Below are 27,129 nucleotides of genomic sequence, written 5' to 3'. Positions count from 1 at the left end.
TCTCTAACTTTGTGCAAGACTTTTTATCTAAGAAGTGCTTCAGCTCTATAGGCTGTGCTCCAATTGACTTTGGCTGTCCTGGCTCCTTGGCGACTCTTCTAGCCCATTGACTTTGTTATTTTCTGTCCCTCAGAGGTGATAACTTAGTTTGAAACTATTTTTGCTGTTAAAGTTTTTGTCTAGACTTCATTGGAAGATTTAAATATATTCACATGCCCTGAGAACCTGTTTAACCTTTTTCCTTCCTTTAATCTTTCCTTTCTGCAACTTCAGAAGCTGCAAAGTGTACTAGTGATATATAAATGCCATTACTGTCCTTGTGAAAGAAGTCACCTCCAGGTGTAGGTAGTCTGTAAAAAACATCTCTAAAGAGTATCTACTAAGCTTGTGCTGATTCTGGAAAAGTATTTTAAAGTATATTTGATTGTTACATATATTGCCCTTGCTAAAGAATGCTTATTTAAAAACTGATGTTAAATAAATAAATAACTATTTATAACTGAAACCTTGAGTATAAGTGTTACTTGGTTACTTGTATTTGCGAATTTCATTTCTACAGCTCTACAGCTCACATTTACGCCCCATGAGAAAAGCGTAGCGGCTCAGCAACAGTACCAACTTGTGTAGTACAGACCTATAACAAAAGGTGGGTTACCTAATACCAAGAGGACAAGTGTTGTGTAGTCTCCCAAAGGGTTACTACATCAATTCTTGCCTAACCAACACATTGAAATATAAGGATGACTTGAAGATAATCAATCAAATGATTATAAAACTTGATCAATTTGAACAATTACATTGACAAGACACACTTTCAAAATGAATCCTATGGACAAATAAATGGGTGTCATAATTCAATAGTAAGACAAATAACAGGAGGATGAGAAATGCAAAGTAAGTGACTACTTGTACTACTATGTGAATATGTTCATATTGTTATTTAATTATTTCTTTTACCAATAAATTGAGTATATTTTTCAGATCTTGTTAGCGCTCAAGTGCTTCCATTCCTTATATGCAATTCAACTAGTTTCATGCTCAAATGAGATAGATTTGTAATTTTAAAACTGGTACTTTTATGTAATATGTACTTGATTTGAACTTAGCAATTACTATAAATGAATGCATGCATTTTTATCTGTAGACCCCTCTTAAGATCATGGAACACACTGGCAGCGTTCTTCTGTGAGGAATCTCAGTAGATCAACAGACTAATGTGGGTGAGGTCAAGGGGCAGACACCTGCCCCCTGTCATTCCCTATTTTACTTTCTGGAGAGTCTCATTATAGGAAGTAAAATGGACATGTAGGGTGCCTATCTAGAGTGCCGGCACTAAATGCTATGAAGCCGATTCATAGCGGTGTCTCAGGTGTGGGGGGTGGTACATTTGGGGAAGGCACTAGTGCTAACAGGAGTGAGACCACAGTGCAAGTGCAAGTCTTTTGTGACTTTGTGGTCCTCTGCGAACATTTTGAAAGTTGTTTTTGATGCAGGGGTTTGGGGAAGAGAGTTCCATAGGAAAGCATCTTGCAGGTGGAATTTCCCCCATGAAATTGTGCATCACATCAAGCGTAGGGTAGTCGGGTTGTTCAGAATGACTTTAGGTCTACGATGAGTAAAACATAACCTAGATGTCAACTAGACTTCACCATTTCTGACTTTTCCCGATGCCAGAAGAGGGATCTGATATTATGATCAAGAAGTGTCATGGGGTCCTAAAATTGAACGCTGAGTTTCTGTTTTGAAAGATTTCTGGTAACGTCTACACAGGGGTCACAGATCGGTCAAAAGGAAAGCAGAAAAAGGGGCCAGTTCCATCATCAGACATCTGTGGCATGCAGAAGCTGCGTTGGGTGTTGGCTTTCATACTACATGCCCCAGGAAGTAGCACCTGGACTCACTTTTACAAGCATTGGTGCTGCGTCCTTCAGCTGGTCTCCAAGGCAGGTCATTGAAGAACCCATCACACTTCTCGCAGTTCAGCCCGTTGGTATTGTGTTTGCATACGCACCTCCCGTGGACCTACATGAGAGAGATGGACATCATGTAATCATTTGATATGATGTGTAGGGGCACACAGATAATGGAATCCACAGAAGTTACCACCCTCTTCAGTTCTCTCTCTGACTCCAGCTTTATCCTTACGGCCTTCAGTTCCTAGGGTTTTCTGGAAGGGGAGGGTTATAGTTTGGTGTCTTGTGGGTAAGTTAAAATGTTTCTAGAAATTAGTGGTGCATTTGGAGAAACAGAGGGAGGTAATCCATGGCCTCATTCCGGAGATGGCGAGACTCACCGATCTCCTCGGCTGAAATGATTAGAGGTTGGTACGCTGGGTCTCAGGAAGTTGGTCAACTAAGGGTCTTATTGCTTCCAGGTGGAATCCTTAATTAAGAGTTAGTGTTCAGCGGCCAATTCAGTCAGGACTTTAGAGTAAAGACATGGAAGCATTTGCCACCTTCAATGACTGCTTTAGATGTCGGTGTGTTGACTCTTAGTGGGTTGGCCATTTGGCGGTGCTTCTTTTTTTAAAGCATATTACAGATTATTTAGCAGAAGGGCCAGAAGACAAGTGGAACCAATCAGAATAGAGTAAACCTAAGTGTATTAGTATCCATGCAGCTGTGAAGGATTTTGAATGAAATGTCAATTACTGGTAGCCAGATCCCTAAAATAGAAAGACGATCTGGTAGGTAAGCGATGGACCTGCTCCACCAATCATGTGTCAGAATGGAAGGATCCAGGTAATCAGTGGGGCCTGAAAATGTCCCCCAGCCAGAAGCGGTGGTAAAGGGAGAGCATGTGGGCCAAGGTCGTCAGAGTATGTATCTATAAATGGAAATCAGGGACTGGGATCCCTACCTTTTCTTCAATTCCTTCCTTCCATTGGAAAAGACTAGGGAAGATAGACTCTTAGCCTGTCATGTGGTTACCGCTGCCCACGACGGTATCACCGCATCATTTCGCGTCCCAAAATAGCAAATCCAAAAATGCTGAAAATGTGACAGTGCATTTCAGCGCAATTATATGTGGGTGGGTGGGTTAGGGCAATACATTATTGAAAGGGAGCATGGGTGGGTTGCGTGGGATCTCCCCAGGCATATAATCGCGTTGAAATGTGCAGGAATTCGGTATTATTTTAATGCAGTGATCACATAGATCCCACAGGTCACACACAATCTTCACGTCTGGGGCCGCTGGGAAGTCTACACATTTCTCAGAAGATCGAGCCTCCTTTCTGTGGTGATGGGCAAATGCACAAATCAAGACGAGGAAAAGCACACTTACCATCCCCTCAATGTCCCCCCTGATGCCATCGATGGGCGCACACTCTGAGGCGTGGCCGTAGCAGAAGCAGTTCCCGCGCACCACCAGCTCGTACACCGCATAGTAGTACTTCTCCTTGATCTCGACCCGCGAGTCCAGCAGGTTGTCGCCCAGCGTGTGAAGTTTGGTGAAGTTCACCCGAAGGTTGGTGATCTTCAGGAGGTCTAGAGCAGGACAAGATAGAGAACAGGGACACATTGTAACTCCCTTATGACACTGCCAAGTCTAAATGTATCCACTTTTGACAAATAAGAGAACTGACGCCAAATGACAATTGTCAACTGCAGCCAAGGGTCTGCAACTGTAGGCTCGCTAGATGTTTTCCACTACAACGCCCATCAGCCCTGGGCAGCATAATCAATGGTGAGCATGATGGGAGTCATAGTCCAAAACATCTGGAGAGCCCCGGATTACAGACCCCTGGCCCAAGCAGTAGATCACATCTCATCTTGGGATGTATCTTCCCCATTACCCATCCATCACTCGACTCTGCAGGAATATTTCTGAAGTGCTGGCACCAGAATGAAGTCCCGGCATGCACAGCTTCACAAAGTTCAATGTTTCCCATGTAAAACCTAATGACCATTTCGTATACGAGGGGAGATGGACACGCGACTGACTCTTCACGGGAACTCCTCGCACTTCAGACATGGATGTCATTTAGAGAGTGACATCCCAAACCCTGTGCTTCTTAGAATCTCGGGTGTCACACGAGCTATCTCCTCAGTATTGCGCACCCACCGCACAGGAGACAGCAGGCTCTTTAGGCCACCACCGCACCCCACCGAAACCAGCCATGAAAAGATGTCCTGGAATTCAGACATATTACCTTATCCAAGGGAAGCTATTTGGGGTCTTCTGGGATTATTTTTGGGTCCACTCTCTTTAGATTCTCAGTTATGCTTTCATGTAAAACTTTTTGTAGGATTTGTTTCTTGACTTCTGGGGATTTTACTTCATGCAGTTGTCACTTGTAGTGGATTAACAGAGATCAAAGGTCATATATCATCGCTACTCGTGATGTCATCGCATGGACTAATGGTGTGATGCCTCTTCCGTTACCCTGTGGTTTTAGTTAAATCGCACAGTTGCTTTCAGGGGCCCAGATTTGTTAAGACATCTCCCACTTTTCTAACATTCTAGTCGGTCTATGAAAATAAACCAGTATCCGGTCATTTTTTCAAAATTGTGTCGAGAAAATGGCATTCGAAAATAAGCCATTCGAAAAAGTCACTATAAACCAAATAAACCCTATATCCCTGATTTAGATGATATATTTCTGACGGCGGATTCAGTTCAAGGGATGAGGTACCTACAAAATAAATGTTATCCGTTTTTTCCCCATGTACTCCATGGTCCCATTATACAACTACCGACTTAAAGGGTGAGAGGTGAAGATGTTTGACCGTGTACCAAGCTCAAGGTGCTACCAAGACGGCAAAATACACAGTGGTAGGTGGAGAGCACTGCCCCCCATCACGTAGCAAGGACGGCCTATGGAATCAGTGTTATCTATACAGTAGCAAACAGAGGCCAAAGGAGGCACAATTTTCCAATTGTCTTATGGTGTAGTCATATTATGGGAAGGTCAGGTGATGTTGACCGCAAGATCATAGACAGGGTCTGTTCTTGCTCAAGCTTCTAACAGGCCCCTAGAGGTGGCGTGTGGTAACCCTTGCATGCAGCAGATCCCGTGTCAGCTTTTAGGGGACACTGGCCTCTTGTGAAATCTCCCAACCTCCCTGTAGACAGGTCCGCATCTTTATGCCAAACAGGAACACACACATTGCAGCTTTAGTCATAATTTCCAGCCCAAGGCTTTTGGCAACAATGAAACTTAACGTACTCTGGATTTCTGGGCTGTAGGGGTCTCGGATGGGGATGGCTGGATCCAGGACTCTGTAGATCACCTGGAACAGAAAGAAAGAACCACAAGGAACTGTTAGAGGTCAGAAACCCTCAACGCCCACAAATAATCCAACTGTGCGAATCTCGGGGTGGTCTTCCCATTAGACTACTCATGCTGCAATATTCAGATGTCTGCAACCTACTAACTAATATCTCCTTATATGTTTAAAACTGATCAGAATATAGTGTTGGGAAATTGAGTCAAGCAGGACATCCTGTCACACACCCAGAAGGGAAGAGTCAGGGAACACTTTTAATGTTTTATTGTATGTTATATCTTATCTCTTTTGTTTCTTTCCAGGTTTATGCTAAAAAAGTGGGGTGTAAGGGACTTCCACTAAGAAGCAGATAACAAAATCCAGTTGGAGATAAAAATAACTTTACTAGGGTTTTCCAGGCCACATTGACCCGAATATGGTTGTGGTCATTTGATATTTTTAACACTTCTTTTCACAAGTTTGAAAAAAATTAATTTGCATTCTTCAATCCTGGCCAAGGGTATGCACTCGCACACACACCTTCACCCTACTGCCTCTCAACCCCTTCCAAATGTGTTCCTCACCTCTCCCTCGGTGGAGGGCTCGATGTCAGAGTAACGAGATTCACAGATGATGTCATCCACCTTCCGCAAGGCGCTGCGGGACACACCAGGGAACACCGTAGCACAGTCGTAGGCAAAGTAGCGGTACACCTGCCACGTGCGACCGAAATCCGCAGAACGCTCCACTAGCATGGCTGCAGGTCTGAAGGTCTAAATGAAGAAGAGAGAAGGAATTGAGAAATCTACACAGGTCTCATGGAAGAAACAAGAAGGGAACTGCAAATTGAAATGACATAGACATATATAGGTAAGGGACGATGCCTAAGGACCATATTCATATTAGGTGGAGATAGAAATTTAGAAAATGAGATGCAATACTACAGTTATTGAAAAAGGCAAACATTATATTTCCCACGTAATTGATACGAATCCCTCAACTACTCCTCGACCAACTCCACCCCACAGATGTCCATTGAAGGACAGCTAGGTGCAAATAACTACATTTGCATCCTCATTGTGATCGCCCACAGGCTCTTGCACATCCTCCCAGGATTAATGGCTCGAGCTGCTAATCACTCTCCAATCTGCAATAGTACAGGTATTCTTTCAGCAATAATGACTCGTTCCGAAGGCTTCACCGCGTGCTAACTCCCTGCGGCCCACCGGTACAACCAGGGGTGTTGCTAGGTCTGGAAAAGATCTCGGGCTATGCTAATGTCGGGACTGTCGGGGCTCAGGGCTAGCTAGCCTCTTGGTTGTAGCCGCTGATCTTCTATCCGGGGCTACAACCAAAAGACTTGTGGCTGTAGCTCCTTCACCCTCCGCCCACCTAGCGAAGCCTCTGAGTACAACCCTTGGGATGGTCCATTATTGCTATTAGTTAAGTAGCACCACAGAACATACATCCAGGGTGCCCGTTAGGAGCCCAGAAGGAGCAGGCTAGCACTGAATAGGCTAGCACTGAATTAGTAACACTGGATTGTGTTATTCGATCAAGGCTTTATAACAATGTATCTCTAACCACCATACATTATATATTCCTCAGGACAACAATTTTTGTTTACAATGATAACCGTTCCCATGGAGTAAAAGGAAGCCGGAGACTAGAAAGAACTCAAACCCGGTTTGTTAACCTCACCTTAAAGGTCATGATGAGATGGGTAAAGTGGAATTCCGCCTCCAGGTCCAGTTGAAGGCTGACTTCAGGCACACCTGTGAGTAGAGAACAAAGGCATGTACACCTTGAGAGCAGACATGGGAAACCTCTACCAGTAAGATAGCTGAGCGGATTAAGCGCCTGCTGCTGATATGTGTCTGTGATCTGCAGGTCACAAGTCTGAGTCTTAAATAGGTATAATTCATCTTTTAAGCCTTCTCTGGCTGATAAAATAAGTAACAATGTACGACTGTGTACTGACCATCTATTTATATATATATATATATAATGCTTAGGTATGTTTTTGACTCGGTTGATGCGATTTGTCAGTGTAAGGTTGCCCTCTGCTGTCCAAATTGCAAATTGCACCCATTTTTAACAACAGCTATAATTTCAACAAACAGAATGAGCACGGTGCTACATGGTCACCTTCACCTTCCACTATTGCAGCCACTCAGAACAATTTCAAGTAACTTCTTTCCACCCCCACTTCTCTTTACACAGGCCATGCCGGTTCCAGTGTCAATGAACAGTTAATTATCGGCTCAACGTCTCAGTCTCTAAAGAGCGAAACGCTGTAGTATGAATACCTCCTCACGAGCTTAAACTGCAAGTAGGTGCTGTAATTATGCTACTACGCAATCCTATGCCATCACAGGTACTCTGCAGTGGAGCAAGGTTGACAATTATGTGCCTACAAAGTCACATCATAGGGCCTGTGTGATCGATGCAACTTAGATACTGTCCTTATACTGCACATACTTCTCATTCCAGCTGGTATGTTTAGCCTTTTCAATGGCCATTAAAAAGTCACAGGGACCTACAACTCCTTCCTGGAAGCGATCAGTGGTAATTCAAATATTTAAGAAGGGGGACAGAAGTGACCCTATGAATTACCAACCGATATGGACCCTTAGGATATGATAGAACAGCGTATATTACGCCGTGAACAGCTAGTTACATATGAAATGTCCGGTGTAAAGTGCATTGGAGCAAAGCTGTATTAAGCTGCTGAATAGTGGGACAGAGATGGCAAGTGTGCCTTAAAAGTTACCTTAATTCAGATGAAGTAGGGTTTACCATAGATATATAAGTGGTCACTGTGAAGAAATGACTACAGCATTGCAGGGGCACAAGGATGAGTAGTGGCTAAAGCACTTACTCAGCCTCAAGCTACTACTAAACCATCAGAGATCCCAATCATAGAGGTGAAAGGGGTGCAGATCGACCGCTATACCTCCTTCGTAGACCATTGAGAATGTCTAACGCATCTGAGATATACCATGCCTTCCTCAATTTCAGCTGCAGACTGGTGGCTGCTGGATTTTCCAGCCCCTGATGCTCCTGCATTTTGTCTGTGATTTCATTCTGGATTGAGTTGCAATAGTCCAGCCTTGAAATCACCAGAATAACCCAGAGGACATTTGCATCTTCTGAGCATCTTTCTACGATCACTGCTATCTGCATTGAACGGTGCATAAGGTTATTTACCTCAATGAAGGTGGCACTGCTGCCCAGAGTATTTTTTTAATTTATTTATTGGATATTTATAAGGCGTTTATACAACAAGACAGTTTCAAAGCACCAGAAGGCAAAAGGGAAGGGAGAAAATAAACAAAGACAATGAATACATAGAAATGAACAGCGGTCCTACTAGGCCTTGTGACATTCAGACCGTGCAAGTGCAGTGAAAAGAAAAAGGGGGTGGGGCAGTGCAAAAAGGGTCCCCCAGGAGAGGAAGTGCCAGGGGTGCCCGTTGGGGAGCCAAAAGGTATGTGCATGGGTGGAGACGTCCCAGGTGAGGAAGGTCTACCACCCAACAGGTAAGTGCAGAGCGTGGCAAACCACCCGACAGGTGGGTGTGGGCCAGAGGGCAGTGCAGGCGGGTGCTGGTGGCGATTGGGCAGAAGGCCAGGACCTAAATGGACTCTTGAGGGACCAGGTCGCCATTCTCACCAACAGAGGGGATTGCTAGCGCAGGAAGGTGAGAGGGGAGGAGGAGAAGAAGAGAAAGGTCTTGAGTTGTTTGCAGAATTTGAGGTGGTCCGGTTCAAGATGGAGAGAGAGAGTGAGACTGTTCCACTGGAGGGAGCCAGCGGAGAGAGATCTTCCCCCAGCCCTCTGCTTGGAGAAATGTTTGATCAGCAGAGAGTTGGAGCAAGAAGATCAAAGAGCTCTGGATGGAGAGTATTTAGTAAGAGAGAGCTGAAGGTAGCGTGGTGTCAGGCCACAGGCAGCCTCGTGGATGATGCAAAGGGTCTTGAATTTGATACTTGCAGAAAACGGGAGCCAGTGGAGAGATTTTAGAGCCAGAGACATACAGTCCCAGGGCTTGAGGCCAAGGATAAGTCTTGCAGCCCTATTCTGGATTAGTTGAAGAGGATGGAGTGAAGAAAGAGGCATGTTGACGAAGAGGCTGTTACAGTAATCCAGCCTGGAGAGGACCAGAGCTCTAGAGAGGTTAAGCTTCTGGGGGAATGTGAGGAAAGGGAGAATGCCTCTAAGGAGGTGAAGTTGAAAGTGGGCCCTCTTGGCAATGTCCAAGATGTGAGGAGTAAAGGAGAGAGAGGAATTGAAGATGACCCTAAGGTTTCTGGTCTCAGTGGAAGGAGAGGGAGGTGAGCCCATAGAGGGTGGCCAGTGTGCAGGAGGGAAATGGGGAGAAGGTGTCCGGATAGGAAGAATCTCTATCTTTCTGGCATTAAGCCAGAGATCATTGATGGTGCACCATGACTGAACAGCAGACAGGCAGTCAGGGATGATAGAGGATGAAGGAGAAGAGGAAGAGGGGAGCTTGAAAAAGAGTTGTGTGTCATCTGTGTAACGCTGGAAATGAGGAGAGAAGGCAGAGATCAGGTGAGCAAGAGGTGCAAGGTAGATATGGAAAAGCCAAGGCAAGTGGATAGAGCCCTGGGGAACACCACATGTAGAGAGAGTGATGGAGGAGGAGAAGCAGGAAGGGTGGTCAGTGAGGAAGGAGGTCAACCAATCCAGTATCCGGTCTGAAATACCAAGAGTATCTTGGAGCCACTTTATCAGTATACAATGGTTGACCGTGTCAAAAGCAGAAGAGAGGTCAAAGAAACTGAGAACAGCAGGAGAGTTTGAGTCAAGATTTGGGAACAATTCTTCACGGGTGTTCAGGAGAGCAGTTTTCGTGCCTCTAGATGGTCGGGATACAGAATGATGGTCGTGTAGGCAACCAGCGAGCTCAGTCTGTTGGGTCAGTTGGGCGAAGACCAGCTTCTCCAGGAGTTTCCCAAGGAAGGGAGTAATAGAGATAAGGCAGTAGTTGGCTGGACACAAGGGGTCGGCTGAAGACTTTTTTAGGATCAACATGATCTCCTACTTTTCGCCATTCATGTGCCCCTGCAGCAGTGGTTTATTTAGCATCCCTCTAGCAGGCTTTAGCCATATGCCATATGCAGCATTGCTTCCTGGTTCTGCTGTTTCCCTTGAGTTAGGAGATAGGGAATGAGTGCATTCTGTTCCTTGAGACCATGGTCTCTGTATAGAATGGCCTCCTGGCAGAAACATAACCAGCTAATGAGCCATTGATTGAATGGGGAAATTTCAGGGTCCTGGCAAGAAGACAGGCAAGTTGAGGGTATTAGTCTTCTGCTGGTTTTACGGTGGGTCTACCCACAAATGGACTGAAACATCATTGATTGTCTCTTCCTATCTGTCTTCTACCAACTGCAAGCCCTTTGCCACATCTGCCCTGCAGGTAGTCAGCGCTCAAATTTGGGCTGTGGTCTTAACCAGCACAAGAGCTGGTCCAGAATCTAGAGTGGCTTCAACCGCAGGGGTACGGGTTCTGAGACCTACCATGACCACAAATTACTGGCCGTACATGGATCTGACTAAACCCACAGGATGGCGTCTTATCCCAACATGAACAGTGTCACCTCAAGGGGTTATATCAAAGAAGATCAATATGAATAACTTCAGTAGTTCAGTCCTAAACATTATTTTGGAATATACAGAAAATATTCAATAAAGACTAATACATAATGTTACGAAGTGGGTAGAGCACTAGAATACATTGGTGAATTAAGTAGGACCTGCTGCTGCTGAAGGGTTCTTAAAAGACAGTACTCTTCTGTCTTGACAGCGTTTAGAGTAAGTTTGGGGTAAGAACTGGTATCACCAAGGCATTGGTTATCCAACATGAGCCGAATGTCAGAGCTCTCCAATGATATATAAAATCGCCATTACCACGCATGCCTTGAAAAAGACCCATGTTGGGTCGAAACACGTGCCGGCTTAAGTGTATTAATAAATCAGCACAAACACTAAGTGACACAATTTCTTGTTTTTGTTTAAGATATGTACACAAATTATACTGACATTTATAAACCTTGTAGACCCAGTGCCTGGGTGATACCAATTCTTGCCCCAAACTTACTCTAATACATAATATTAGCTTATCTGGCATATTATATGCTGAGCTACTATTCAGCATATAATTATGGTTAAACTAAGGTAGAGAGAGAGTAGCAGTGACAAAGACATCTCCAAAGTCGGGAACAGCCTGGATTTTGGAGACAGAAATTGTCATTGCGTATGTCCTGCAGGAATTCAACTTTTTTACTGGGTGGGGCTGGGGGTGGGGAGGGTGATGATAATAGGCTCTGTCAGAGGTGTCTTACGAAAGACCTTGTAAGACACCAGAAGACCAGTTAGTAGAGTCTACAAATTTATATTATATTATGTAATATGTATGTGATTAAATTTATTGTATATTAGGTATGCATTTGATGATTTATTCTTTTCATCTTTTTAATGATGTATTTGTGGTAATTGATGAATTTTAATAGTGTTTAGATATTTAACCAAAATACTTTAAAACATTTTTTAAAAAGGGTATACAAATGAATTTTATTGTGTTTTGTTTTTAAATTGTATTATTAGTGTGTGTGCGTATGGTAAAAATGAGTGGGCTCAGTGGTCAGCACACAAAATTAAAAACTGTTTTGGTGCTCACAGATGAAACAAATCTCTGTGACCCTTTTCTAGAAGACACAACATTTTGAGAGACTAAATGTTGTGTTTTCTTGACAGAAGAAGCTATTAAAAATAATGTATGAAATTGTACTAACATTGTTAATTGGCTTTATCAAACATTTGGCCATTTGGTGTTTAATACCCACTTCTAGTTATTTTGTAGCCATAACATGAAATTTACAATTGTCTTACATAGCAAAATATATGATCAAAACCTAAAATAAGTTACACATTTTTTCTGATAGAAGGGACAGTCTGGTAAACTCTGGTACTATTTAAATTACCCCTATGAGAAAGGGGAAATGGAAAAATAGCATCAATGAGGGTTTCTGGTGCTTTGGGTAAAATCAAAGAGAGTTTGTAAACCTGAACAATATATACTGATCCATGCAGGCTCAACATTTTGAGGCGAGGATAACATGGCTGCAACATCGGTCAATACGAGCGTCATGCTTTTGCTTACAGAAATGATTCCTCTCACATATGCAATGATCCTCTAGATTTGGGCGTGCCAGAAAATTGAATACAAATGACAAAACATCTCAAAGTGACAATTTCCTATTAATCAATGCCGTCAGTAATTATTTAGTTATGTTGAAGAGAATTAGGTAGCGCAAATCTCAATAGTTTAAGGCCGGTCGATCCACATATCTCATAACAGTGGGCTGTGAAATTCATAGCGGCCGGCATAAAAACCAATGCTGCGGCTTACAGAACAGAAGAACCTCACAGACAGGCAGACATTGAGATAGACCTATTTCTTGCAAGTCCACATGCCTATGGCCCAGTGTAGAGGAGGTCCCAGATACGGCTTGCACCCCAGCCCTGTAATTCGAGGTACCTGAAGCATACTCGCCAAGATATGTGACGTATAAGGAGCAAATGAACCAACAGAGAGCCACGGTGGGGCTATGTCCAGTACCCATTAGAAGGATTTGTATACCTATTGAAGCACCTATCACCAGACAACCATGGGCTGTACAGTATCCATTGAGACAACCATATCAGCAGCTGACACGAAATGAAGACTACGTACAGACAGTCCCCGAAGAGGCACACAGGGCCGTAATGGAAGGCAAATGGTGACGACATAAGAGCCCAGACTGATGTGACGTGCAGATAAACCGATAACGACGATCGAAAGATGATGCACAAGGATGAAATGTAAAGAATAATGATGTGATAAACGTATAAGAAGATACAACGTTGCAACACAAAGAACGGAACCAGGATCGAATTATGCAACTGACTGAATGCATGTAAATAGGCTTGGAACGCAAGAAGCTAAGTAAACGGTACTGCTTGCAAGCTTACTAGAAGAATAGAGCGGCAAGCGCCAATTATATATCTACCTCAATGAAGCACATTATACAAGTGCGACTCCATTTTGTAAAGCAGAAACAAGCCCAGATTGCAAGGGGTAAAACAGGCCAAGAGTCTTACTCCAGCCAAAGCTGAAGGAAGGAGCGGAATCGAAACTCAGTAAGAAGCAGCTCAATGCCTGGGAATTCGAGGTCAACTCCAGGAAGGGAGGAGAGCGGCAACTCCGGAGAAACGAAACCTAAGAGCATACCAGCCAGCCAGTGAAGGTTGTGATAAGGAGGCCCCAGGCAGGTGGCGAGGCTATGAAAGAATTAAATACATGAAAGAGGGAAAATGAATCAGATTCACGGTGAACAGACACGTGACCAGCCAAAGGCAGAGAGGTACCAACGTCTGATGTCACCCAGAACCCGAAGATGCCATAACTTTTCCTGATAAGAGCTACAGTTTCGAGGCCATCCTGAACCAACTAATTGACACATAGCCTTAAAAGTACTGATTGATGGATGGGAGGCAGGGTGAATCTTGGGGCACTAGGGACCTGGGTGTCCATTCTGCATGCTGCTAATTAAAGTGGAGATTTATGCCTAAAGGTGTAACCCACCCAATCACAATGGACCAAATAATCTAGGGTCCTATAGCTTGTAGAACCAATCGGACATTGTGAATGTAGAGACGTCTATCACGAGTGATGTAGTGGGAAGGGTGCAGATGCCCACCCGATAAGAATGATCCAATCCTCATGCTTTATTACCATATACAGATATAGCACCTATACTTAAGTTACCTTTTCGAACCAATAGAATTGCATGTCAAACTTTGAGTGCTAAACGTCAATGATGACGAGAATGTACTATAACTAATGCTGTCTGAATGAAGATTTTGGAAGTTGAAGCGAGACAGGCGATCGCAACACTGCTGATTTCCATTTGTTTCAACGTTTCTTGTACTTGTCATTAAATGGACTTCCCTTTGCCAAACCGAGTTGTCCTTATTGAGTCGTGTTGGAGCAAGTGAATCCTGCACCCCATCCTCCTCGAGGTGCAGCTATATTGTTTTAAGGTACCGGGGGGGTTAGCCCTGAATCTCCATGGGCCCGTTCAGGAATCGCTCCCCACCAGTACACCAGGCCAAATTTATCTTGGACATTTAGACAATAGTATATATGAAGTTATCACTAGGAGCAGAAACACGGCTGGACTCTGGTTCCTGCGTTGCTCTGGTTCTACTGGCAATAGCAAGGTAGCACTTTGCTGCCAAACCACCAAGCAACGCCAGAAATAACAAGGTAGGTTTGTGCTCTTTAAAGAACTCAGAATGAGAAATAGGTAACGGCCTGCATAATGTGTCCGGGTGTACGGGTGTATCGAGTGTGATATTATTACACGTCTAAGGGCACCATCATTCCTGATCAGCCTGCCCATTTGCCATTTGGTTCAAAGAGTGGGAATTTATTGAGGCGGAAACTAGGAGGGAACAGGTGCTTTCATTCCCTCCTTGCACCCGGTATTGCTCTCGTATCATAGATATGATATGTTATTTATAACACGCTTAATACCCAGAGGTTTCTAAGTGTGGACCCGGGGATCGAACCTGTGGTGCTCTGTGACGTCTTGCTACCAAGATGAGCACGTTACCCGAGCTATCCGGTTGATTTTAATAGCAGCTATGCGCAAATTGATGGGTAAAACAGCACCTTTGACCCCCTTGGGTGTCAGATGAAATATGGAGCCTACATTCACTGTTAATCTGGATTTATTATGATTATTATTATTATTACTGTATTCACTGAGCCCCGTCCTAGATTCGAGAAGCAACAGAGCACTTTACAGAGGTATACAACAATACAGATACCCAATGGAGCACTTTATAGAGGTATGCAGCAGTGCAAATGCATAACAGAGCACTTTATAGAGTTATGCAGCAGTGCAAGTGCATAACAGAGCACTTTATAGAGTTATGCAGCAGTGCAAATGCATAACAGAGCACTTTATAGAGTTATGCAGCAGTGCAAATGCATAACAGAGCACTTTATAGAGTTATGCAGCAGTGAAAATGCATAACAGAGCACTTTATAGAGTTATGCAGCAGTGAAAATGCATAACAGAGCACTTTATAGAGTTATGCAGCAGTGCAAATGCATAACAGAGCACTTTATAGAGTTATGCAGCAGTGCAAATGCATAACAGAGCACTTTATAGAGTTATGCAGCAGTGAAAATACATAACAGAGCACTTTATAGAGTTATGCAGCAGTGCAAATGCATAACAGAGCACTTTATAGAGTTATGCAGCAGTGAAAATGCATAACAGAGCACTTTATAGAGTTATGCAGCAGTGCAAATGCATAACAGAGCACTTTATAGAGTTATGCAGCAGTGCAAATGCATAACAGAGCACTTTATAGAGTTATGCAGCAGTGCAAATGCATAACAGAGCACTTTATAGAGTTATGCAGCAGTGAAAATACATAACGGGGTGCTATACAGAGTTATTCAACGGTGCAAATGCATAACAGATAACGTCCCATTCTAATTGGGTTACAGAGCCAGTTTGATAATGTGAAGTAGGACAAAGTATTTGTATTTAAATCTACTGCATTTGCATCTTTTCGTTTTTTGAATAAATTGGGGGGGAAGAGCCCGTACCCTTTTACTGTTTCTACCTCAATACATGTCTTTACATCTGTTTTGTTTGTTCCCTGAAAAACGAGCATAATCAATGGAAATGCAGCTGAAGACATGCCCCCGCTGGACTATATTGCCGCAGACCTGGGATATTCAGAAGGTCTCCAAGGAAGGATTTCCCTAGTTCTCCATCATTGACAAAGATCAATTCTCCAAGAAGGCCCAAAGATCAGCAGCGTTCGCAGCAACTGCCTGTGAGGTGGAGAGGTACATAGAGAGCATAGCTCCCACTAGGAAAGTACCCGTGTGGCGAGTAAAATGCGCAATCCCGGGCTTAGACTGCATTGTGAGACTTGACTCTTTCTTTATGTGGTTTAACCAGTCTGGGGAATTGGAAGAGTGGGTGCCCAGGTAGCCAGAAGATGAAGAACTTATCTTAGAGTATTATAAGGAACTGAACACGAGCCGGAGATGAGACTGGCGTGCCCACAGGGCGAGTGGCGGCCCCAAAGGCCTAAGGTTTCACAAAGGATGAGGCCCAAGGGCTGAATATGTCGCCTGCTTCATGTTCGGCAAGGGGCCGGGAACAAAGGGCACTGGAATGCTCGCGAAGGGCGATTATTACTATTGTTAAGGCAATTATTTCATCGCTGAACTGGCTTCGAGAAGCAATGGAGAGCTTTTTTAAAGAGATATACAACAATACAGATACGCAATGGAGCACTTAACAGAGGTATACAACAACACAGATGCACAACGGAACCCTTCACAGAGGTATACAACAACACAGATATGCAATGGAGCACTTTACAGAGTTATACAACAACACAGATACGCAACGGAGCACTTTACAGAGGTATGAAACAACACAGATACGCAACAGAGCGCTTTACATAGGTATACAACAATACAGATACGCAACAGAGCACAACAGGGATGAATTTGACATTAATGAAGCGACGCCGGAAATGACTGAAGAGTGTGCGGTCCATGAGTGGCATCAAGGGAAGGACTTTATCACTGAAGGGCCTGGCCCCTTAAATGCGGTGTGCAGTCGAGATGGATTAACATCTAACAAAGGTAAAGAGTTTCTTCCACGGACAGGATCAGAATGCAAATTCTCAGATCAAGAAACCTGCTACGATCACTGCAAATCCTTTTGACCGCTACTGGCGGCCCATCAAAGCGCTGACCCTGTGAAACCATCTCTACTGTGGCAAGATAACCGAGATCAAGAACCAATCCAATCCATGATGACTACACTCTCAACCAGAGAAATTGGAGTAATGAGGCTTAGACTCTATATTAAACAACCCCACTGGCAGATCAAAACTGCCAGCAAGATAAAGAACAAGATTGAAAGTTGCCTCTTTCTCAGAAACCCAAAAAGAAATGTGCCCTCCCGTCACCCAGATGGCACGGTGTCACATGAAGACATATGATGTATGAGGAATTTACTGTCTCTCTTCTGTCGCCGGAACAGCCATCACACAAGCGACAAAGCTCAGAGGAGAAGTAGTATGAAGGAATAAAGTAGGGGGTGTACGCCCCCCTTCAGTTACCCTCTGTATGCTGAAAAATACACCTGCCCCAGGATGAGAATAAATGGCACTTCCTGCAGCATAAGCCAGAGACCACCCATGCCGGTGCATGGAGTCCCTTCGCAAAACAAAATGGTTGTGAAGTTGAAGTCTAATAAGAACAATATTGATAAAGGAGGGGTGGGGAGGCAGAACAACCAGGGCAACAAAGAACCCCTGAAATTTCAATCGCCCGGTTGCTTTTAGTGATATGCAATTGAAATGTTTTCCCAATGTTTACACTGTTGTAAAAAATGTAAATGAAACTGGCCTTTCAATTAAAATCTTAGTGTCCTCCATTATTTATGTCCTGAATATTGTTCAATTGTTTGAATCAGCACAGCATTTATTTATTTATTTTTTGTGCATTTGTTAGGCGCTTATACAACAAGTAAATTGTGTTTCAAAGCGCCCACATGGCAACAGGGAGCGAACATGGGATTGAAAAACAATAAATGCACTGGAGGATCAAGACAGATCTACTAGGCCTTGTGAGCATTCAGACCGTGAGGGCAGGGAGAAGAAAGGGGAAGGAGGAGTGGGGGGTAAGTGCTGGAGTGTCCGCACTCGTGGGTGAGCAGCAGATGTAAGTGCCCAGTGTAGGAAGTGCTAGGGAGTGATCAGCTGCAATAAAGAGGGAAGTGCAGGCTTACAGTGACATAGGCCAGTGGGTGGCAAGGCAAGTGCCGAGGGCGGGCCGAGGCTGAAGGCGATTGGGTGTGGGAGGACAGGGCCCCGAAGGACACATCAGGGCCCTGGTCACCAATCTCAGAAACTGTGAGATTAGCAGAGGAGGGAAGAAGGGAAGGAGGAGGTGAAAAGGAAAGTCTTGAGGAGCTTCTGGAATTTGAGGCGATCCGGCTCAAGACAAAGAGGAAGGTGGAGGCTGTTCCATAAACGGGAGCCAGCTGAAGAAAAGCTCCGTTTAGCGAAACGCTTGATGCATAGAGAGTTGGTGCAAGAGGGACGTCGAAGTCTAGAGAGAGAGCATTTAGTAAGAGCAAGTTGCAGATAGCGTGGTTCCCGGCCCCAGACAGCCTTATGGATGATACAGAGGGATCTGAATTTGACCCTTGCAGCAGCTGGGAGCCAGTGAAGAGATTTTAGGCCTGGAGAGATACAATCCTTGGGTTTGAAGCCAAGGATAAGTTTTGCTGCCCTATTCTGGATAAACTGGAGGGGTTGTAGGGAGGAGGAGAGTAGATTCAAGAGAAGGCTATTGCAGTAGTCTAGCCTGGAAAGAACCAGGGCTCTCGAGATATTGAGCTTCTGTGGGAAAGTGAAGAAAGGGAGAATTCCTTTGAGAAGGAAGAGTTGAAAGTGGGACTTCTTGGCAATGAGGGAGGAAGGCGAGAGAGTCGACTGCCAAAGTTGTGGCCTAAAGGACAACTGGGACGTTTCATGATAGATCAACACTTTTGGGTGGCTGGCGGGGTTGGGGCAGAGTCAGTCAGATGAATGGTATGGCTAGCTTCAACTTGCGCTTTTATTCTACACATAAAGGGCACAGCGGGGGTGGGGGCTCTAGGGCGTGCCCATGGCGATTGGGCGGTGTGTATTTTCTAATGCACTCTAGGGCAGAGCCACCAGACAGGAAAATGACATCTGAATTCTGGCAAATCCATGGGGCGGGGGGAGTTTGTGCGGGGAATCCTATACAGAGTGGGATTATGGGATATGACAATACAGACGTATTTGGGCAATAAAGATCCAGACAGGGCTGCAGCAGCATCCCAGGGCTCTATGGGGCGGGGGGCACGATTCCCCCGTGCCTCCTCTGATGGAATGTTCTAGCACAGATAGAAAAAAAGACAGGGACAGAAATAGCCAAACATGGTTTACAGTTACTATTTTATCTCTTTATGAAATGAGTCACTGCTTCCTTTGGACATTATTCCGCTTGGGATGAATGGAAAGATTGAGCTCTGCTAGATAATCAGCCCCCTCTCCCCCCTCCCGCTGCCAGGCCTGCTCATCTGCTGTGGTGGGAGCATCTCCCTGGAAACATGCAGTGGTATATGGTCAATGCACACATGCGCAAGCCTGTTTGTACGTGCGCCCCATAATTTGCGGATCCGCAACCACATTAGTGCGAGTGCAGATACGGGTGCACTGGATTCGCACTGCTGCCAGTGGACTTAGTTCCAGTGCATGGGTATCTGCTGTATGTACCGCAACACTGTCGGTAAGCGGTCTTCCATGAGCCGCGGCATCTGTGTCCATAGAGATGAAAGCAGGCGGGAGGGTGGAGGGGAACTAAAGGGGGCCTGGGGATGGTGGCGTGGGTGAGGGGTGGACTGAGTGTCAGGATTGGCTGGGTTAGTAACAGTAACAAGATTAACATTGTGCCTTCAGAGCTGGCTGGGTTAGTTGGGCTTTCAGAACTGGCTGGGTTAGTAACAGGAAGAGTTTGTACATAGAATTAACATTGTGCTTGCCCAAGTCAAGATGGAGCAAAAGAAACTTAATCTGATTGGTTAAAGGAACAATGATATGTTTGGTTTGCCTGATTGGTGGAGAGGACAATGGGTTTGATTCTTGGGAGGTGAGCAAGATTCTAAACTGCCTTTCATCCAGAGAAATTCAGTGGCTGGTTGTACATTAGTTAAGCTCCTTAAGTAAGGCCTTTTCAGAGCTCAGAAAATCTACCAAAGAAGTAAGAATATCGTTTGCTGATCCAGTTTGAATAAGAAGTCATCAGGTGGGATCGTTCTTTTAAAGATTTTAAGATTGTCACAGTGAACTTTCATTTTCTTTTATAAGAAAACTTAAAGAGTAAACAAGTTTCAAATTCATTTGAGAAAAAAGACATTTACAGTTAAAGTAATTATAAGGAAAACAAGCTTGAAGATTGTGCGTAGGAGTTTAAAGTTTATTAACTGCGTGTAATGTTCTTCAAGACTGTTTAATGTGTGTGCGAGCTCGCAAGTCGTCGTTTATGTGTTTTTTGAAAGCGCGCGTGTACATTTTTAACGTGAAAGACGTTTCCTGAGAAAGCGCGTGTGGTTTTGCGATAGAGCGCGTGCCAAAAAGAATTGCGCAAGTGAATTTTAGCGCGTGTACAATTTTTACGTGAAAGACGTTTCCTGAGAAAGCGCGTGTGGTTTTGCGATATAGCGCGTGCCCAAAAGAATTGTGCGAGTGAATTTTAGCACGTGTGCATTCTTTACGTGAAAGACTTCTCATGAGAAAGCGCGTGTTGGGTTGCGATAGAGCGCGAGTCCATTTTAATCAGCGCGTGTTATTTTTTATCGCGTTTACGTATTTTTTCACGCGCGCGGGTTTTGTAAATAATCGCGTGTGTATTTTAAACGTGAGGACAATTCTTCACGTCTTCTGATTTCACGTGTTTATCGCACACGCTTATTAAGGAAGAAACTATACGTTCTTTGTGTAAATAAGGAAACAATTCACACGCAGAAAGAAAGCAGTATTCCAGGAAGTTAAAGAATATTATTTAAAGTAATTTATGCAAATGGAATTCAATACTCTCAGAGAAAGACTGCAATTTATGAAAGCATTGAAAACTACGTAAGGTTAAAAGAACTTTGAAGCAAGAAGAATATCTAGTTCTGAAAAGATGTTGCAAAGGCCATCACTTTAGGATTCTAAAGAGACTTGAGTGGCTTGAACTATATCCACAACACAAGATATATTTACAAGATATTCCACAAAGATTACTAACCTCTAAGTCTTTACTGAGGTTTAAGAGGTAAAGAGTTTAGAGTTTATTTAGAATAATTTTAGAAAAGAAGTTTTCTTATCATATAAGTAACCAGGTGTATTTGTTTACCACAGATACCAGAGCCTACCAGACGGTTGCAGGGCTGCAGTGTCTCCGTTGTTATTTTCTCCAAATTCCCCTTTCCCTTTCTTGGGGTTTTCAGCTCAGCTTATATTTAAGGGTTGAGAGGTGAACTCCTGGTGAGGGTCTGTGGGGCCAGCATCAGCTCCTGTGGAATTCAGTCAAGCCGGACCCTGACACTGAGCCGTCACAAGGAACAGTGTTCCCAGCTCCGGAGGCCACATTTCCAGCAGGCTACGGATAGATTAGAGACGGTCCAGGCACCCCAAGATGGCGCAGAGCCAGCCACAACCCGCTGGACTGGGCCGAGTTTACCCCTGATGTGTGCAGTGACCCCCTCTCACTAGTTTCCTGCACCCGCTGTCACAGCCCTGCACTGTCACTCGGGCTCAGTGTCCCTATCGCTTCATGTGAGAGTGGCAGCCCTGCACTGTCACTCTGGCGCAGTGTCCCTCTCTCTTGATGTGAGAGTGGCAGCCCTGCACTATCACTCTGGGGCAGTGTCCCTATCTCTTCATTTGAGAGTGGCAGCCCTGCACTGTCACTCTGGCTCAGTGTACTTATCTCTTCATGTGAGAGTAGCAGCCCTGCACTATTACTCTGGGGCAGTGTCCCTATCACTTCATGTGAGAGTGGCAGCCCTGCACTGTCACTCTGGCTCAGTGTACTTATCTCTTCATTTGAGAGTGGCAGCCCTGCACTGTCACTCTGGCTCAGTGTACTTATCTCTTCATGTGAGAGTAGCAGCCCTGCACTATCACTCTGGGGCAGTGTCCCTATCGCTTCATGTGAGAGTGGCAGTCCTGCACTGTCACTCTGGCTCAGTGTACTTATCTCTTCATTTGAGAGTGGCAGCCCTGCACTGTCACTCTAGCTCAGTGTACTTATCTCTTCATGTGAGAGTAGCAGCCCTGCACCACTGTCACTCTGGCGCAGTGTCCCTATCGCTTCATGTGAGAGTGGACGCCCTGCACTGTCACTCTGGCGCAGTGTCCCTCTCTCTTCATGTGAGAGTGGCAGCCCTGCACTGTCACTCTGGTGCTATGTCCCTATCTCTTCATGTGAGAGTAGCAGCCCTACACCACTGTCACTCTGGCGCAGTGTCCCTATCGCTTCATGTGAGAGTGGCAGCCCTGCACTGTCACTCTGGCGCAGTGCCCCTATCTCTTCATGTGAGAGTGGCAGCCCTGCACTGTCACTCTGGTGCTATGTTCCTATCTCTTCATGTGAGAGTAGCAGCCCTGCACCACTGTCACTCTGGCGCAGTGTCCCTATCGCTTCATGTGAGAGTGGCAGCCCTGCACTGTCACTCTGGCGCAGTGCCCCTATCTCTTCATGTGAGAGTGGCAGCCCTGCACTGTCACTCTGGTGCTATGTCCCTATCTCTTCATGTGAGAGTGGCAGCCCTGCACCACTGTCACTCTGGCGCAGTGTCCCTATCGCTTCATGTGAGAGTGGACGCCCTGCACTGTCACTCTGGCGCAGTGTCCCTCTCTCTTCATGTGAGAGTGGACGCCCTGCACCGTCACTCTGGCGCAGTGTCCCTCTCGCTTCATGTGAGTGGCAGCCCTGCACTGTCACTCTGGCGCAGTGTCCCTCTCGCTTCATGTGAGAGTGGCAGCCCTGCACTGTCACTCTGGCGCAGTGTCCCTATCGCTTCATGTGAGAGTGGACGCCCTGCACTGTCACTCTAGCGCAGTGCCCCTGGCAGCCCAGCACCACTGCCATTCTGGCACAGTGTCCCTGCCTGGTTTACAGACTTATGCCTAAGGACTGCTTATCAAGACAATTAACATTGGCACAAATATTTTATGCGCCTCCTTAGAGGTCCCAGGTCCCGCAAGGTCAGGGTACCCCAGTCACCTTGTTGCTTATTGTTAGAAATGGCTGGTATTAGAATTAGCTGGTCATTGGGTGCCTCGTGTACTTAATTTGAAGAGATACTGATCTGGTGTACCCCTACCACTGACCCCTTCTATTTAAAGTGCAGTGCAGAGTCCTCCAGCCGAACATTGGTCCTATAAGTGGGTGTTGATAAAGATTGTTACTCTTGCACATTTCCTTGCATTGACGTCAATAGAACCCTCAGCAACTTGCTATGGCTTGACCCTTCCACTGAGGTTTGGAGATGAGTAGTCTTTTTACTTTAGTTCCCTCGCTCAACTCTCCTCTTTTGGGGGCACAGACCAGCTCTTATGGGTACCAGTGAAGGGGGCTGTGCCCCCAGTGCGGGATTCCTGCACTGTTTTACAGTAGCACACGTCGCCGTAAAGTGCTGCATTGGTACTCTGTACCCCTTTCTGTCTTTCTTAGTAATAGTTTTGTTACCTTTTGCCCTTCCTGTTCTTTGATGCTCTTCTGCCCTCTCAGGTCCAGATAAGCCATACATGGCATGCACTTAATCGGCAAAGTGAGGGTGTGTGTGACCGGGCCTGCCACGTGGGCTTGGGACAGGCTCAACCGAATCCAACCAGGGGGCTGTACACGTTGCTGGGTCGATCTGGGGTGGGCGGCTGCCCTTAATTGAACAGCCCTTAACTGTTTGAATAGTGCGATCTTTGACATTGGTGGGCTGAGGCAGCCTCCAGCCCAAATTCGAGATAAGAAGAGGTGTCCCGGGAGGATAGCTCAGAGGCAACGTGCTCGCCTTGGAAATAAGACGACACAAAGCAACACAGGTTCGATCCCCGGGTCCGTGCTTATAAAACCTCAAGGTATTAAGCACGTTATAAATACGCAACTAAAAGACATATTCCTGTAACAGCGCCTCGATGCCCCCGGGGTGTGTGAGCGCTTTAAAAATGCAAATAATAAAAAAATAAAGTGTTTCTCAGATTGACCACTGGAGCCAAGACCCCCAAAGAAGAGGTGCCTGCGTTAAGGACCACGAGGACTGCTGCTGAGGACGACCAGCATTGCTGAAGCCAAGTCCTGGTGAAGCCCTGTCTCGCCCACCTCATTGTTTCCACCCTGGGATTGATGGGACCGACCAGTCTGGAACCTACTGTCAGAAGCTGTCATTGGTGCCCCTCTACCAAGGCATCAGCGTTCTGAGCTGGAGCTCAGGGCTCTGCAGGTTGGCGACTCACTGGAGACCATCTTGCTTGTGGCTCCTGCTCTCCAGAAAGAAGAAGAGCCATCCTGGAGCCGAGTCTTCCTCACAGCCATGAGCCTCAAGGGCAAACCCCCGATCAGGTGCAGTGTCCCTCTCTCTTGATGTGAGAGTGTCAGCCCTCCACTGTCACTCTGGCGCAGTGTCCCTATCTCTGACGCAGTGTCCTGTGGGTCTCTTCTCAATATGGGACCTGTTGTAACTGCTGCCCTGAAGCTTCCTGCTTGTGGATTTTTGGAAGCGTTCTATCAGAGCATGGAACTTGCCTCCGGGCTGCTGCGCGCTTAACAAATACGAATAAATAAAATAAATAAATAAATAGCCTGAAATAAGCCAGATGCCGACTGGAGTCACAGCTTCTACTGCCTCCCACTGCATTTGGACCAAGGGTAGAAGTAAGTGCCCCAGTGGTTCTGAGCACACTAGGTGTGGGCACCCAGAAAATTGGAGTATGGGGTTTGGAAATGCATAGATGTTTTGAAGCCCACCCCTACCATTGGGTGTTAAGTTCACTTCTTAACTCTCCCTTGACTGGTTGTGATTGGTGGAGTTCTGGCCCGGGATCTCAAAGGACTTCCAAGACTTCCTGCTCCCTACACAGGTGCCTATCTGAATCTTTGGCTCTACAGAGGTACTATGAGTTTATACGTGTGTTTTCGTTGTAGGTGATTGACCTTTACTTGACCCGTTTGAGTTAAAGGCCTAAGAAATGAGAATATTATTTCTCTCGTGTGTTGTCTGATTTATTTGAATGCTCTTATGTGGTTGACTGGGCTACCCCAGCCCCCCACATCCCCCACACACACCTCCTGATCTGAAATCTGCCGAATGGCTCAGTCTGTGTTACCTTGACAGTGTTTGGCTAGACTCACGTGCCAATTATCAACAATGGTGGGGTCAACTGTTCATCAACTAGGGTGGCCCCCACAGGGCTGCTTCTGAATATCCATCTGAACAGTGCGCCTACATGTGATGAGAGTGTGGGCATACGTGGTCATGGCTTTGGAGTCCCACGGAAGCAGCAGTGGATCAACTGTGCCTGGAATCAGACTTGAGTCTCCTCCTGTAGTTTGCCTGAAAAAAGCCTGTAACTGTTAAATTGGGTGATCTCAATAACCCATAAATGTGGAGGGCCGGCTCCAGTTACTTGCGGAGCCTTGCGTACGAGCCAATACAGGGTTCGAAATTGAGGTGAGCTGGGAACTGTTTAGCTCCTGCTTCTAGCATAGTAGAGCCTGGTTAGCTTGAAACCAACAGCTACCGGGAGCTACCTTTGGCTCCTACAGTGAACTGGTGCCTTCCAAACATGTAAATGTGACACTAACTTTGAGTACTTGGGTACGAGCCACAGAACAAGGAAGAAAATGCCGACCTGAAGAGCAGATGCAAGGAAGCTCTGCAAGAACCTGCAATCTTCCACGGCATTCATGACAGTAAAGCTCTGGCTATGCTACCGCAGAGCTAGACTCCCATATACCTGGGGGAGAACGAGGATGGGGTTGGACTCGGTCACATGGCAATATCACCCTCGTCAAAGCCTAGAACCCTCTGCTCTCAAGGAAGCCTGGTCTTTCTGTAATAAGGGGCAAAAGCACCAGAACAGAGGCTCCCCGGCAGATGACCGAGCCTGAGACCTGCAGCTGCTGAAGCGATGCCTACCTTACCTGAATGTTGTCATAGGAGTTCTACTCCATCCTGCTCTAGCGGAGTTGTGCCTACATCGATAATCCCTGGTTCGCATAGCACCGCAGCATCAGTGTTATATCTCCTGTGGCTGCCAGCTGGATAGGTTACTTAAATATTAACTCTAACCTTCTCTGGTACCAAGCATTGGATTGGGGCGGTCAGGAACACCTCAAGATCACTGACACTGGGGTACACCAAGGGACCGAAACATGTTAGGAGTACCTTTAAAGTGAATGACACCAGAAGTTTTAAAGGACTTCCCAAACCTTGTCGACCCATCTCCCCCCTCTGAAGTGCCTTTGCTACCAATCAGTGATCCAAAGAGTCCAGGTGCACCCTTGGACTCTACACTGGGGCTCTGGCGGAACTCTCCTAGCACCCCATCACCATCATGGGGGAGGGGGCGGTGGTGGCAGGGTGTATGTGCAGATTTCACACCACTGCACAACCCTTCACTCTGGCCACTACAGTGCTTCAAAGCCAAAACACTGGCAGAAAGGTGCTAGACAAATATCTAGTGATATAGCATTATGGCGTTCATTACAACACGTTAATGTGTTAGTCTGTTAACCTCCCATGCACAACTTGATTGGACACCTCACTCTTCTCTCCAGAAATGTATCACTGCAGTCCTCCAAATATTAAGTATGAAAGCTCATCTGGCTGATTGCTTGCGGATTTGCTTCCATCTGTTTGTGATAAGCAGGTTGCAGGTTCGAATCCCGGCAAGGCCAATTCAGCCTTTCATCCTCACGAGCTTGATAAATGAGTACCAGCTTCCTTTGGGTGATAATTGTATGTAAATATGTTCTATTTAAAGCACTTTGATGAAAAAGTTATATAAATAACACATCATTATCATTATTCCTTAGGAAGAGTCCTTCTGACTGCAGTATTTGAAATTGTTAGAAAAAAAGTTTCCTGCTCCCATCATTCAGCAGTAGGTACACTAACAACCTGCTCCCATCATTCAGCAGTAGGTGCACTGACTCCCTGCTCCCATCATTCAGCAGTAGGTGCACTAACACCCTGCTTCCATCATTCAACAGTAGGTGCAATAA

The 27,129-nt window shown here is 45.6% G+C and overlaps 1 protein-coding gene across 2 annotated transcripts in view; it reads right to left on the bottom strand.

The window, feature by feature from the left end:
• LOC138566226 (laminin subunit beta-2-like) overlaps positions 1-27,129 on the bottom strand; it is a 594,957-nt gene that overhangs the window by 339,619 nt on the left and 228,209 nt on the right. For both annotated transcript variants that reach the window (XM_069643287.1, XM_069643286.1), the window contains 5 exons: positions 6,912-6,985; positions 5,795-5,983; positions 5,171-5,234; positions 3,286-3,488; positions 1,902-2,022 (listed from right to left, as the gene is read on the bottom strand). In XM_069643287.1, coding sequence (XP_069499388.1) covers positions 1,902-2,022; positions 3,286-3,488; positions 5,171-5,234; positions 5,795-5,983; positions 6,912-6,985 — 651 coding nt within the window. The remainder of the gene's footprint in view (positions 1-1,901; positions 2,023-3,285; positions 3,489-5,170; positions 5,235-5,794; positions 5,984-6,911; positions 6,986-27,129) is intronic.

The sequence above is a fragment of the Ambystoma mexicanum genome, chromosome 2p (genome assembly GCF_040938575.1).
Source record: "Ambystoma mexicanum isolate Mex_15411 chromosome 2p, UKY_AmexF1_1, whole genome shotgun sequence".
NCBI classification, from domain to species: Eukaryota; Metazoa; Chordata; class Amphibia; order Caudata; family Ambystomatidae; genus Ambystoma; species Ambystoma mexicanum.
This window is presented reverse-complemented; position numbering and strand designations above follow the sequence as displayed.